This window comes from Poecilia formosa, unplaced genomic scaffold (genome assembly GCF_000485575.1).
Source record: "Poecilia formosa unplaced genomic scaffold, Poecilia_formosa-5.1.2 Scaffold385, whole genome shotgun sequence".
In the NCBI taxonomy this organism is placed as follows: domain Eukaryota; kingdom Metazoa; phylum Chordata; class Actinopteri; order Cyprinodontiformes; family Poeciliidae; genus Poecilia; species Poecilia formosa.
Window position 1 is genome coordinate 105,511 of NW_006800324.1, and position 11,649 is coordinate 117,159.

General features: G+C 35.8%; 1 protein-coding gene across 1 annotated transcript in view; it reads right to left on the reverse strand.

Moving 5' to 3' along the window:
• LOC103154387 (cholesterol 7-desaturase) overlaps window positions 1–11,649 on the reverse strand; it is a 15,069-nt gene continuing 3,420 nt past the window's right edge. Inside the window, exons 2-7 of the mRNA XM_007575653.2 lie at window positions 5,945–6,133; window positions 5,484–5,662; window positions 4,246–4,371; window positions 3,812–3,931; window positions 1,686–1,862; window positions 1–348 (exon numbers count right to left, since the gene is read on the reverse strand). Of these exons, the coding sequence (XP_007575715.1) occupies window positions 187–348; window positions 1,686–1,862; window positions 3,812–3,931; window positions 4,246–4,371; window positions 5,484–5,662; window positions 5,945–6,133 (953 nt within the window). The 3' untranslated portion in view covers window positions 1–186. The remainder of the gene's footprint in view (window positions 349–1,685; window positions 1,863–3,811; window positions 3,932–4,245; window positions 4,372–5,483; window positions 5,663–5,944; window positions 6,134–11,649) is intronic.

Below are 11,649 nucleotides of genomic sequence, written 5' to 3' on the forward strand. Positions count from 1 at the left end.
AGGGTTGAAAGGAATTTATTTGTCTTCATGATCTTGGATGGATATTTTTTCCGCTTGGCCTTTAGGACTTTAGGAAAGCATAAAAAAACCCCGCATAGCTTAATTTTTCCAACCTAAAACAGATAAAAATCATTCCCTCTCTGAGAGGTTTCTTGGAGCCAGACCGAGGCGACCTCCAGAGGCGGGTCAGAAGTCCAAAGTGTCCCGCCGGTACTCCAGCTGCGGGCTGTTCTGGCTGTAGAACTGGCTGAACCAGCGGCGGTGCCTCCGAACCGCAGCGTCCTCCTTCACCAGTAGGGGCTTGGAAATGTACATCTTGTTGTTCCAGATCATCACGTCGCGTTCAAACTGCAGACGCAAACAAACAAACAAACAAACATCTGGATCTGGTGACTTAACTGGGACCAGGAGTTGATTCTCATTATTATGTTTGTTATGCTGTCTTGTCTTGGTAAATTATCATGACTCAGCAGCAGGGGGTTTGCTGCTAAATGTCACTCCACAGTGACTCTAGCTGCTGCTGAGATCTGGCATTTCACTTCCCAGCAGCTGTCATCTGTTTCTATTCAGCGCCACATTGGAGAAAAAAGAGATTTCTGGAAGTTTGATCAAACTATTTGATTGTAATTATAATCTACAGCTTTTAAACCAACATTTAATTTGATTTTGATGTTAATTTACACATTTTTCTGCCTCATTCAAACAGCTGACAGTTTCTTCACCACCCAGCTAATTATCAGCTTTAATGGGGAAGTATTTACACTTTTTCTGTGACTGTACGGCACGAGGAGGAGTGGGTGACGCATGCACCAGTGATCTCTTCAAATTAAAGTCATTTTGAAGGAAATGCACAACATACTGCAATTAAAGAACAGATCCAACATTTAAAATAAAATATTTAAAAAAGGATTTTTGGTTTTCATTTAACTTGCTTAATACATTTTATTTAACTTCTAACATGAACTTAACATCAACAACGAACTCACAATGTCAATAAGCTTAAATAAAATAAAATTATAGGTTAAAAATTATCCTTTCAAATTTAATAACCGTTTATATAATAAACAATTTCAAAACTTAAATATTTGAAGATTTAAAAAATATATTATATATCAAAATAAATAAAAATAAAATGAAAAACAAAATATTAATTTAGGACTAAACTAATAAAGGACTAAACCAAAGGTAGTAGTAAAAGTATTTCTCTAAATAAAGTAAGTATTAATACGTAAAAAAAAAATTAACAACATAACATAAGTGACTCAAAAGGCAGACTGGATGATAAATGTACTAAATAAATCTTAGTTTTTAAGCTCACCACTAATATGAACCTTCTTTAATATTAAAATTAATTTAAAAATAAATCAAATTATTACACAGATTAGCAGAACTAGACCATCAAACCAGTGGCTGATAAAGGCAAATTAGAATAAATCCTTTTGTTGTAAACTTGCAACTGATAATGAGCTATTTTGGCATGTGAAAAATAAAATTATATTAAAAAATGAATAAAATAGAAATAAAACAAAAGGTAGAGCAGCTGAAAAATGAAGCTGATAATCTTTTCAGACTATGACAAATCTCAAATTCACAGCTAATGAGGAACAATTTCACTATTTATGTCTAAGATTTAATAAAATTTGAATTAAAATAACAAAAATAAATATAAATTCATAATGCTGCACCTGGATGGATTCTCCTTTGAGGATGAATTTGGGCACCACAGCTGGGATGTTTCTCTGGTAGAACATGGTGTGGGTTACGCACTGCAGCAGCGGCTCCACTGGCGTCACGCAGTGCATCATCAGCCCCCGGCCCAGGAAGCTGTGGTCGAACCGCAGAAACACCACGCCTGGGCCCACCTGGAACAGTTACGAACAGCACTGAACCGGGAATAAAAACATAAACTGATGGGTTTAGGGCTTAAAGCCATTGATTGTTGTTATTAGGGTTGTAACTTATAAATATAGTTATCAAAAATGTACATTAGCTAACTATGTAGTTAGCTATGCTAACCGTAAAGTGCTACACCACCACTGTGTGTAGCAGAAGCTAATGCTAAATCGCTAACTTCAATTCAAATCATAACCCTTAAGCACCAATTTAGTATTAACATGTTAATTTACATGTTCTGTAAAGTCCTAAGATACTATTTTCATGTTTATATCGTTTTCTCTGCTATTTTATTTTGCTCTTTGAAATATAGTAAAACGGAGGAAACAGGAACTGCTGTGTAAACACTATTCAGCCATTTCAAAATAAGAGCTTGAATATTAATGGCTTGAAGGATTCTTAGCAGTTTATAACCAACAGTTCATAATAATTTACATGTTATATATTGCCCTTGGAAGTTGTATTTATGTTAATATCTTGTTGTCTGCAGTTTCATTTTGCTCCTGTATGTTTGTTGTTTGAATAAAGTAAAATGGAGGAAACAGGAACTGCAGCGTATACATAGATAGATACATTAGACTCAAAGTCCAATGTACATAAAAAGATAATACAATAAAAATAATAAAAAGTACGATAAAAAAAGGTTCCTAACCATTCAAGAGGCAATCATACCAATGTCTCCAAAGTACAGATGAGTATTTTACTGCACTACATTTACTGACGCGAGCAGATACAAACAGTTCACTGGCACTGGTCCATCTGGGCTTTTTTAACAAAAGTCTTGGTGCATTAATATAAGCCACCTTCAGCCTATGAAGACTTGCTTTTTTAAAATTGCACCACAAATGTGCAGCATACAGTGATGTACAGTATGATCTGAACAAGTTCAGTTTCACTTCATCAGAACAGAATCCAAACTTACGAACAAGGATATTTGCCTGAGCGTATATCATTCGAACCTGACGATAAATATCCTCATCATCAGACAGACGGTCTGTCAACACATGACCAAGATATTTTACTTCATCTGAGACATTCAAAAAAGTTCCAGACAGCTTAAAATTTGGAAATATCCTGTTTTTGTCCTCTGTAGTGTGACAGATCAAAATGATACTTTTTGATGGATTGAATTTGATGTCATGTAGCTCACCATATGCTGAACACACATTAAGCACCCTTCCCCCACTTCAAAATAAGAGCATGAATATAAACGGCTAATTACTTTAAGTATTTTTTTTTTTTAGCAATTTAAAGCCAAACTTCATTGTACATAATCTAGAATGTCCCTATATATTGTTTTTAAGTTCGTTTTTTGCTATCTACTGTTTTATTTTTGTTTCTTGATTGAATTAACGTCAGTAGGAAAAATGGAAGAAACAGGAACTGCTGTGAAAACACTCTTCAGACACTTCAAAATAAGAGCATGAATACAACCGACTAACTACTTGACGGATTAACAGTTTATAACCAAAACTTCAACACAGATGTCAAACTTAATTCAACTGGAAGTTTACAAAACAACCAAGTAAATTAGAGATTTAAAATATTTCTGAATAAATGTACTTGGCGGAAGCTAAGTGTGCTAAACGTTTTTATAGTTAGCTAAATTAGCTCTACTGTTGGCACATTTAAGTACCTCAAAGCTTCAACTTCTGATTTTTTTACCTTAATGTACATTTTATTGACCACTTCTTTGCTGCCTTATTTTTATATTTTAGGTAGACTTTCTGGGAAACTTATTCATATGCATCTTCTTTTGTTTTTTGTTTTTTATTTGCAAACTTATACACAGATTAAAGGGTAATTCTATGAAATAAACAAAGAAACTTTTGAATTTGAAGAAAGTAATACAAAAAGCTTCATTTATTATTTCAAAATAAATATGTGCTTTCAGCTGTGTGTACTGTATTTACTGTACCTGTCTGGCCACAACGCGCAGATCCAGCAGAGGCAAACGGCAGCCAAACAAGGTGAGTGAATGATTGACCCTCATCTGAGAGCAGTGACTGTTGGGTTCAGGCTCCGGATCCCATTCAACCTACGAGGGAAACCAAAAAACAAGACAGACAAAAATTATTCACTGTTACTGTCACAGTTAAATAACAATTACAAAGGTCAGACAAAGAATATCTGGATTCCTCTGGCTTATCAAGGAAGATTAATTATATAAAGACGCAAATCCCTGATAAGGCTGATAAAAATGTTTCTATGAAACAGGAAAGGCACCAGAGGACATCTTTGGTTGAATAAACAGAAGCAAAGTGCACAGAGATAACGGCAACTGAATGAGGCAAAGAAGAAGCTCTGAACATTTTCAGCATTTAAAGCAAGAGAGAATAAATGTTTGTTTACCTTCCAGTCGTGTCGCACAAACTCCCAGGTTTTGCTGTTGGTGTAGCGCAGATCCACTCCGCTGGGGAGGCCCGGAGTGTGCAGGTGACCCAGGTGAGCGATGTCCGCTCCGTTTTCTGGAATCTCCTGAAGAAACAAGTAATTTTAGCAACAACAGCAACACGTTTCTCTGTTTTTTAATGAACTGCCCCTAAATGTTAACGGAAAACCAAAAATCAACAAGTTAAATAATGAAAAAGACATCAAAAACTGAAAAATCCCACTCACATAATCTGTAAATGCATCGGCAAACTGAATCTTCTTTGGTGCAATTCTTATTTTTACTATAGTAGAAAATTAGACCAAGGCTATCAAAAGTATAGTAGGCTTTAATATTTCAAATGCAACACCCTGACACTAAATTTCCCAACGTATTGATCCATAATCAAGAGATAATAATAAAGGTTAAGAAAGTGACAAAATATTGGTTAATTACAACCAGTAAGCTATATTATGAAGTATTGTGCAGCCCTAAATCCAAATACAGTAAAAGAAAATTTAGTGGAAGAAAAAAGTGTGATATAAAAAAAACCAAACAGTGAAGCAACAGATTTACTAATTCAGTTCATTGTGAAGTTGGAAAAGAAAAAAACTGATGAAAATGTTGGTTAACTACCAATCTTGTCGCTGTAATATTAAACAGAAATTTGAAAATTTCCTAATATATCCAAAAATGCCAATGGAAAACTTAGTGGAAGAAAAAAGGTGAACAGTAAAGCAACAGATTTAGAAGTACATCTTGAATATAGTGCAGCCCTACATCAAAACACACCAACAGAACATTAAGTAGAAGAAAAAAGTGTGATGAAACAGATAAACTAGCACAGTTCACACTGCAAAAACAGAAAATATAATCAAGTACTTTTGGTTTAGTTTCTAGTTTTTATTACACGTAAAATAAGACAAAACTAACGTACAAGTAACTTTTCAGAAAGAAATAGGACCTTATTTTAAGTCAATAATCCCATAATATTTATTAAAAAGTTCTAGCTCCATTGGTAGAATGTTCCTTGGCGCTGTTACCTAGCAGCCGTTATCTAGCAACCTCAGCCGTTACCTAGCAACCCAGTTCTAGTTCCATTGGCAGACTATTTCACTTGTAACATGGGAAACATGTCATGTTATATATATTTTAAGCTCTAATAGTTCAGCTGCTTCCAGGTGAACGTGGATATTTAGTTTGAATTTTTTCCACCTGCCTGAATGTGGCAGTTGATGAAATGCTCGGTTCTGCCTCTGTAGACCCACTGGCCGTTAGCGACCTCCGGCTGCTCCGGGACGCTCCACTGCGGTTCCAACCCGTCACAGTGGAACCAGATCAGAACCTGCTGGTTCACCTCACAGCTGGGCCAGCGGCGCACCTGGGCGAACTCAGGTACTGAGAGAGAAGAACATATGTATGTATACAGAGGTAAGAAATTTCAAGAAATACACCAACTTTATGATACAATACTGAAGGAGCTCAAGAAGAAAATGTTATTATTCCAGATTTAAGAAAAGAAATGGACGACACAAGGAAAGAAGAATGAAAAGTAAGGAAGGAGAGACCATTGTGAAAATGGAAAACAGAGTAAGGTCATAAAAACTAACATTTTCCAGCGTATTTATCGATGGAACCACTGAAACCAAAGACAGGAAGCTGTCTGTGCTGTTTTCGTACCTTTGTCTGAGTACGGAATCTTCTCACATTTCCCATCGCTTCCCCGATACTGCCAGCCATGGAACGGGCATTCGATGCAGTTTCCCAACACGCGGCCGCCCACAGCCAGGTTGGCGCCCAGGTGGGGGCAGTACGCGTCCAGCACATGGGCTTTGCCATCGTGGCCCCGAAACACCACCAGCTGCTGACCTGAACGACAAATCACAGAAAAAACAGGCCATGAGACGACTTTACACTGGTAGGTGGTACCAGAACCTACTTGGTACTGTTACATGCTAAAAAAGGCTAACTGTAGCACTGCAACACAGCTAGCTGGTACAGCAAGTTAGCATTAGTGCAGCTGGAACAACTAGTTCCAGCTGCACTGGAACTAGTTGCTAAAGCTAACAACACGTTAGCTTTAGCACTTCTAGCTGATACAGCAAGTTAGCCTTACCGCTCCTGATACAGCAAGTTAGCCTCAGCACTGCAACACAGCTAGCTGGTACAGCAAGTTAGCCTTACCGCTCCTGAGCCTTAGCACTGCAACACAGCTTGCTGGTTCAGGAAGTTGGCCTTAGCACTGCTGGTACAGCACGTTAGCAAGTTAACTTTAGCACTTCTAGCTTGTACAACAGATTAGCCTCAACACTGCAACACAGCTAGCTGGTTCAGTAAGTTAGCCGTACCACTGTGACACAGCAGATGTGTCCAAATTCAGGAGCTGAAATGTAACGTTAGCATCAGTGCTGTAGCAACCGTAGCCACTAAAGGAGTCAAATATGTTGTATTTTTAAAAAATCTTTTTATTTATTCTTGTTGATGCTAGATCGTGCTTAGCACCAGTTTTATCCAACTGTTCATATTGATCTGGGTTGTTGTGGTCTGAGCTGAACAGGTAGCGCTAATACTTGCTGAGCTAATCAGGATGGAAAGGACCAGAGCAATATTCACCAGGGCGTAGTTTGACATTTAACAGGCAGAAATGTCAACAGGGCGGTCGATGGAGCTGCACACTTGACACATGTCTGATAAATATCCAAGCCACTCAGAATATTATTTTTGGATCTTATGTAAGATTTTTTGGTGCTAAAAATGGCATCATATTTAAATAAAGCCAATGAGATCAGGCACTAAATACACGTCTATAAAAGTAAACCAAACAACTTGTATTGCATAATTTGTGGAAGCAATCTTACATGATATTTATTTATATAATCCTTTGAAATAAATATAACTGAAACAATTTAGTAATTGATTATTATTCTGACATAATCTGACACTCTTCATGATGGAAGTGAACATCATTAAGGTAAAAGAGATTAGTGTTGATTTCTGAAATGGCAACAAGACAAACCTGTAACTGCGACAAACAAGGCTGGTCAAGGGCCTTATGCAAATGATTAATTTGCATAAATATCCAATATGGCTGCCACAAATAAAATACAGATGCATATAGGAACTATTTGTTCCTACAAATAATGATTTGTATCTCTTTAAACCAGCAGTGAGACAAAATAAAACCTCAACAAAACAATCTGCTAGCAGCAATTGGCACCAGAAACAGATGGCTAATCCCACCGGTTTTCCAACTAAAAATGCGCTCATTTTGATTGTGATGTCATTCATAAATCCGACTTTTACATTATTGATCGCCAAACAAGTAGGAGTGTGCCAAAATATCGTTTTTCATAAAAATCCAGGTTGTCAAATTAAAATGTCCCAAACTTGATTTAAAAAATAAAACAAATCCGTCGTCTGCCAGCCTCCATCTTGTAACCATGCAGTGTTGATTGTTGTGTACAAAACCAAAACTTATTGGTTGTGATGCCATTTTAATCATATTAGTTGCAAATTGTCTCAAAATGACAATATTATTGTTTATCTCAATAATTTCTGGGATAATTTATCTACCAGTAAAGTTTGTTAAATGTGCTTTTCATACCTGCAGTTCTTCAAAAGCAGAAAACATCCAATTTCAGGCCATTTCTCAATATTCTGTTACAGCATCTTAAGATTAATCCACTTTTTAATTACATTTTCTTCCTCTGTCACAGTAATCAAACCTGTAGGCTGAGCTGAAGATAAGGCTGAATAGGCCTGTTGAATAAGCAATAAATTAATTGCATGATAAATTAAAACGATCTCAAAAATTTCTATTTGTTTGATTTATTGATTTTCTTTTTCTCATACCAAAAACTGGATGATAAAATCTTCAGCCTTTTGGTTTCAACTAGCCACTTTTTTTTTAAAGATATGTTTGTTTACAGAGACTTCATAATTAATTTGATTTGTTGTTTTATTTCTTTATTTTGGATATTTAAAATGTCTTCCAATTCCAGTGTCTCAAAATGACGATATTATCGTTTATTGCGATAACTGCTGGGACAATTTATCGTCCAGCAAAATGTGTTATTGTGACAGGCCTGTTTTGTCCCAGCTGTGAATGATAATTTGCTGAATAAATGTGCTAAAAAAAGGCCTGTCACAGTAATACATTTTACTGGACGATAAATTCTCCCAGCAATTATCGCGATAAACGATAACATTGTTGTTTTGAGACCTTTTTCAAGTCATAAAATGGTAATAATACATACTCACAGATTAATTGTAATGAACATTTAACACTGGAACTGTAAGATATGTTAAATATCCAAAATAAACAAACAAAACAACAAATAAAATGAGTTATGAAGTCTCCTAGTTGAGTTTGGACCAGTCAAAGAGAAAAACGATGGAAATGATTGGGCTTGTTTTAATTTATCATGCGACTGATTGATTGTTTATTGCGACAGGAGTAATTTTCCTTCTTTCTTGCTCCGAGTTCAGCTGGATCAGAGCGAACTGCGCCGGCTCTTTCATCGCCCTGGCAGGATATCGTGGACGGATAACAAGAATAATCCCAACGCGCCGTGACACAGCTCTGCGCCGCTGCCAGAGCCTGTCGTTCTGCAGAACTCGATTCCCGTCTCAATCTGTTATGACAGCATCAGGCAAAATGTGCTCCGTAGGCAGAACCTGAGACAAGACGACTGCAGGAAGCGGACGAGAGGGAGACACAGAAACGATTCCCACCGGTGTCAGCAAAATATGGGAAAGTGAAGCCACAGAGGCTGCAGGGAAAAACAGCCAAACATCGTTTTCATGAATAAATCTGCTGCAGGATGAACACAGCTTGTAAAAATCTAGGTTTTCCTACGTCACTACTTCACAAAAAGTTTACATTAGGGGTGTCCAAAGTGCGGTCTGGGGGCCATTTGTGGCCGTTGGACTGATTTTGTGCGGACCCAAACTACAATTCAAAAATGATCCAAATTTGACCTGTTGGTGCAGATGGAGGCTTTTAATTTGTAATTTTCTTACAAATTTTAACAAAAGGTAAAATCATCTTTATTTAGAGGTTTTCACTAAAAAGGCGACTTTAATGCACCAAATCAGCTTTGATTTAATTTATTAACCTTTGCTACATTTAGGAAAGTGACCCAAATCTGGTTCTTGTTACTGCAAATAAATGTGTTCAATCGAGCAGAAATACAGCAAACGTTGAAAATCCATGACGGGATATTATGTAGATAAAATAAAATAATAAATTTCCACCAAAAAATTCAGAAATTTTGAGTTATCTCAGAAATTTTCTACAAAAAAATTTTAATTTCTGACTTTCAAATTTTGAAAAGTTTCACCTCTTGAAATGTGAAAAATCATAAATTTTCCAATTTTATTTCTAGAAATTTTCTGAGATTAATTTTTGGTGGAAATTTACCTTTTATTATAGTTTTTTTCAGCCCATGACTTCATTTGACTCAACAATTTTGTCTCACAACACTAAAAGTTTGGACACCCGTCATGTTTAAATGACATGAAAGTCTTTTTTTTTATAGTGAAAATGTGTTTGAGGTCAACCATGATGACCCCTAAGATTCAGGTTCCTCTCATTGCAGCTCTGGAGGTTAAACACCTTTTTGGCTTGAATTACTTTGTTTTCCCTTAATGAATAAAATCAGGGATAAACCAATAAGAAAATTTTAATTGATATCCGATATTAATATTGCTGTTGTGGTCAATAACCAATATTTATCAGTATTATATGTATATTTCACTGCTATTTTGACTCTCAACCAGAAACCGATAAAAATAAATATCAACTGTTCGTATCGGCTCAGTTTTATTTATCAGCCGATACCGATGTTGGTGGCGATATATCGTGATTTCCTCATGCTGGTATTTATGATTCTGCACAACAAATATATTCAAATAACATAAAAGCTGTTTTTTGAGTTAGAAATACAGTGAAAATGTGTTTGAGCTCCAACATCTTAAATTCAGGTTTTCAGTGGAAAATTACAAAATGTGTCCATCTCTCCTTCCCCTTCCAACTTGTAAAATGTTATGGCTTGGACGGCTTTCTTTTCCCTTAGTGAAACAAATAATTTTGAATTTACACAAGTTGTCTTTGTGTCATGATAAAATAAAATAATTTAAAAAAACCCTAGAAGAAATCTGTAAGATTTTCACAGATAAATAAATCTCTTAAAAAAGTCATATTCTGAATGGCTGTAATCAACCCTGTTGCTTGTGCATCATTTTATCTACCTCAGGTTTTCCTTCCATTCAACTTTCCAATAACAGCAATAAATCTGTAAACATTTCTTTGCATTTTTATTGATCTTCTGCTGATTATCCCATCAAACGGATGGATAGTGAAAGGGAAATCTGGTGGTGAAAGCGGCTCTCCCTGTTGTGTTCCAGGCTCAGAAACTCTTTCATATTCGGCTTGTTTTGGTGATGTAATCCACGCCAAGCGACAGCGAACATGAAAGCCTCACATCCTCTTTGAAACCCCATTTTTAATGATCAAACACCCCAACCAGCCTGCAAACTGCAGAGAGACGAGAGCAGGATGTGAAGCCTCAGTGAATTCATTCTGCTCACCAAGCAGAAAAAACTTTATCATTATAAAGATACAAATAAGAATCGCTGTGGCGTAAATTCATGTTCAGGCTACTGCTATGTAGAAAAATGTTGCAGATGCAACTGTGTCTCAACAAGCAGATTTTTCTGTTGTTCAAATACCTGAAACTCAGCCAGACACTGCAAAAACACAAAATGTTACCAACTAATTCAGTCCAATTTTTACTGCCAATATCTTAATAAGACAAAACTAACTTTTCAGCAAAAAAAGAGTACTTTGAGTAAATAATTTCTTAATAATAATGGGAAAGTATTGGAGTAAACTCAACACAAACGTATGACAGACTTTTCAACAAATTATTTCGCAAGAGAAAACATTTAAATCAAATGAATTAATGGAGGCAAATTACTGATTAATGACTTAATATGAAGTTAACTGATCTCATCAATCAACTAGCAATTAATTGATAAGCAGCCATTTCAGTTTTCGTTTCAGAAAACATCATTAAATTTTAACGATATTGTGCATCACCTGCATTAAATACCGACTGAATAAATGTGTTTTAAATAAACTTACACATGTTTAAGAATAAAATTAACAAAACAGAAACTTGTTAAGCTGCTGAAAAGGAAAATTAAAGATTAAACTTGATAAGTTTGTCGAGTTTTTACAGTGGCGCATTAGATTAGATTTGTAGAAAAAAAAGGAAATTTCCATGAATAAATTCTGAATTTTTCTATAAAAACAAGGATATTTGTGAGCGAGAAAGGTTGAAAATTTCTTAGAAAAAATTTGAGAAATTTTGACATTTCCA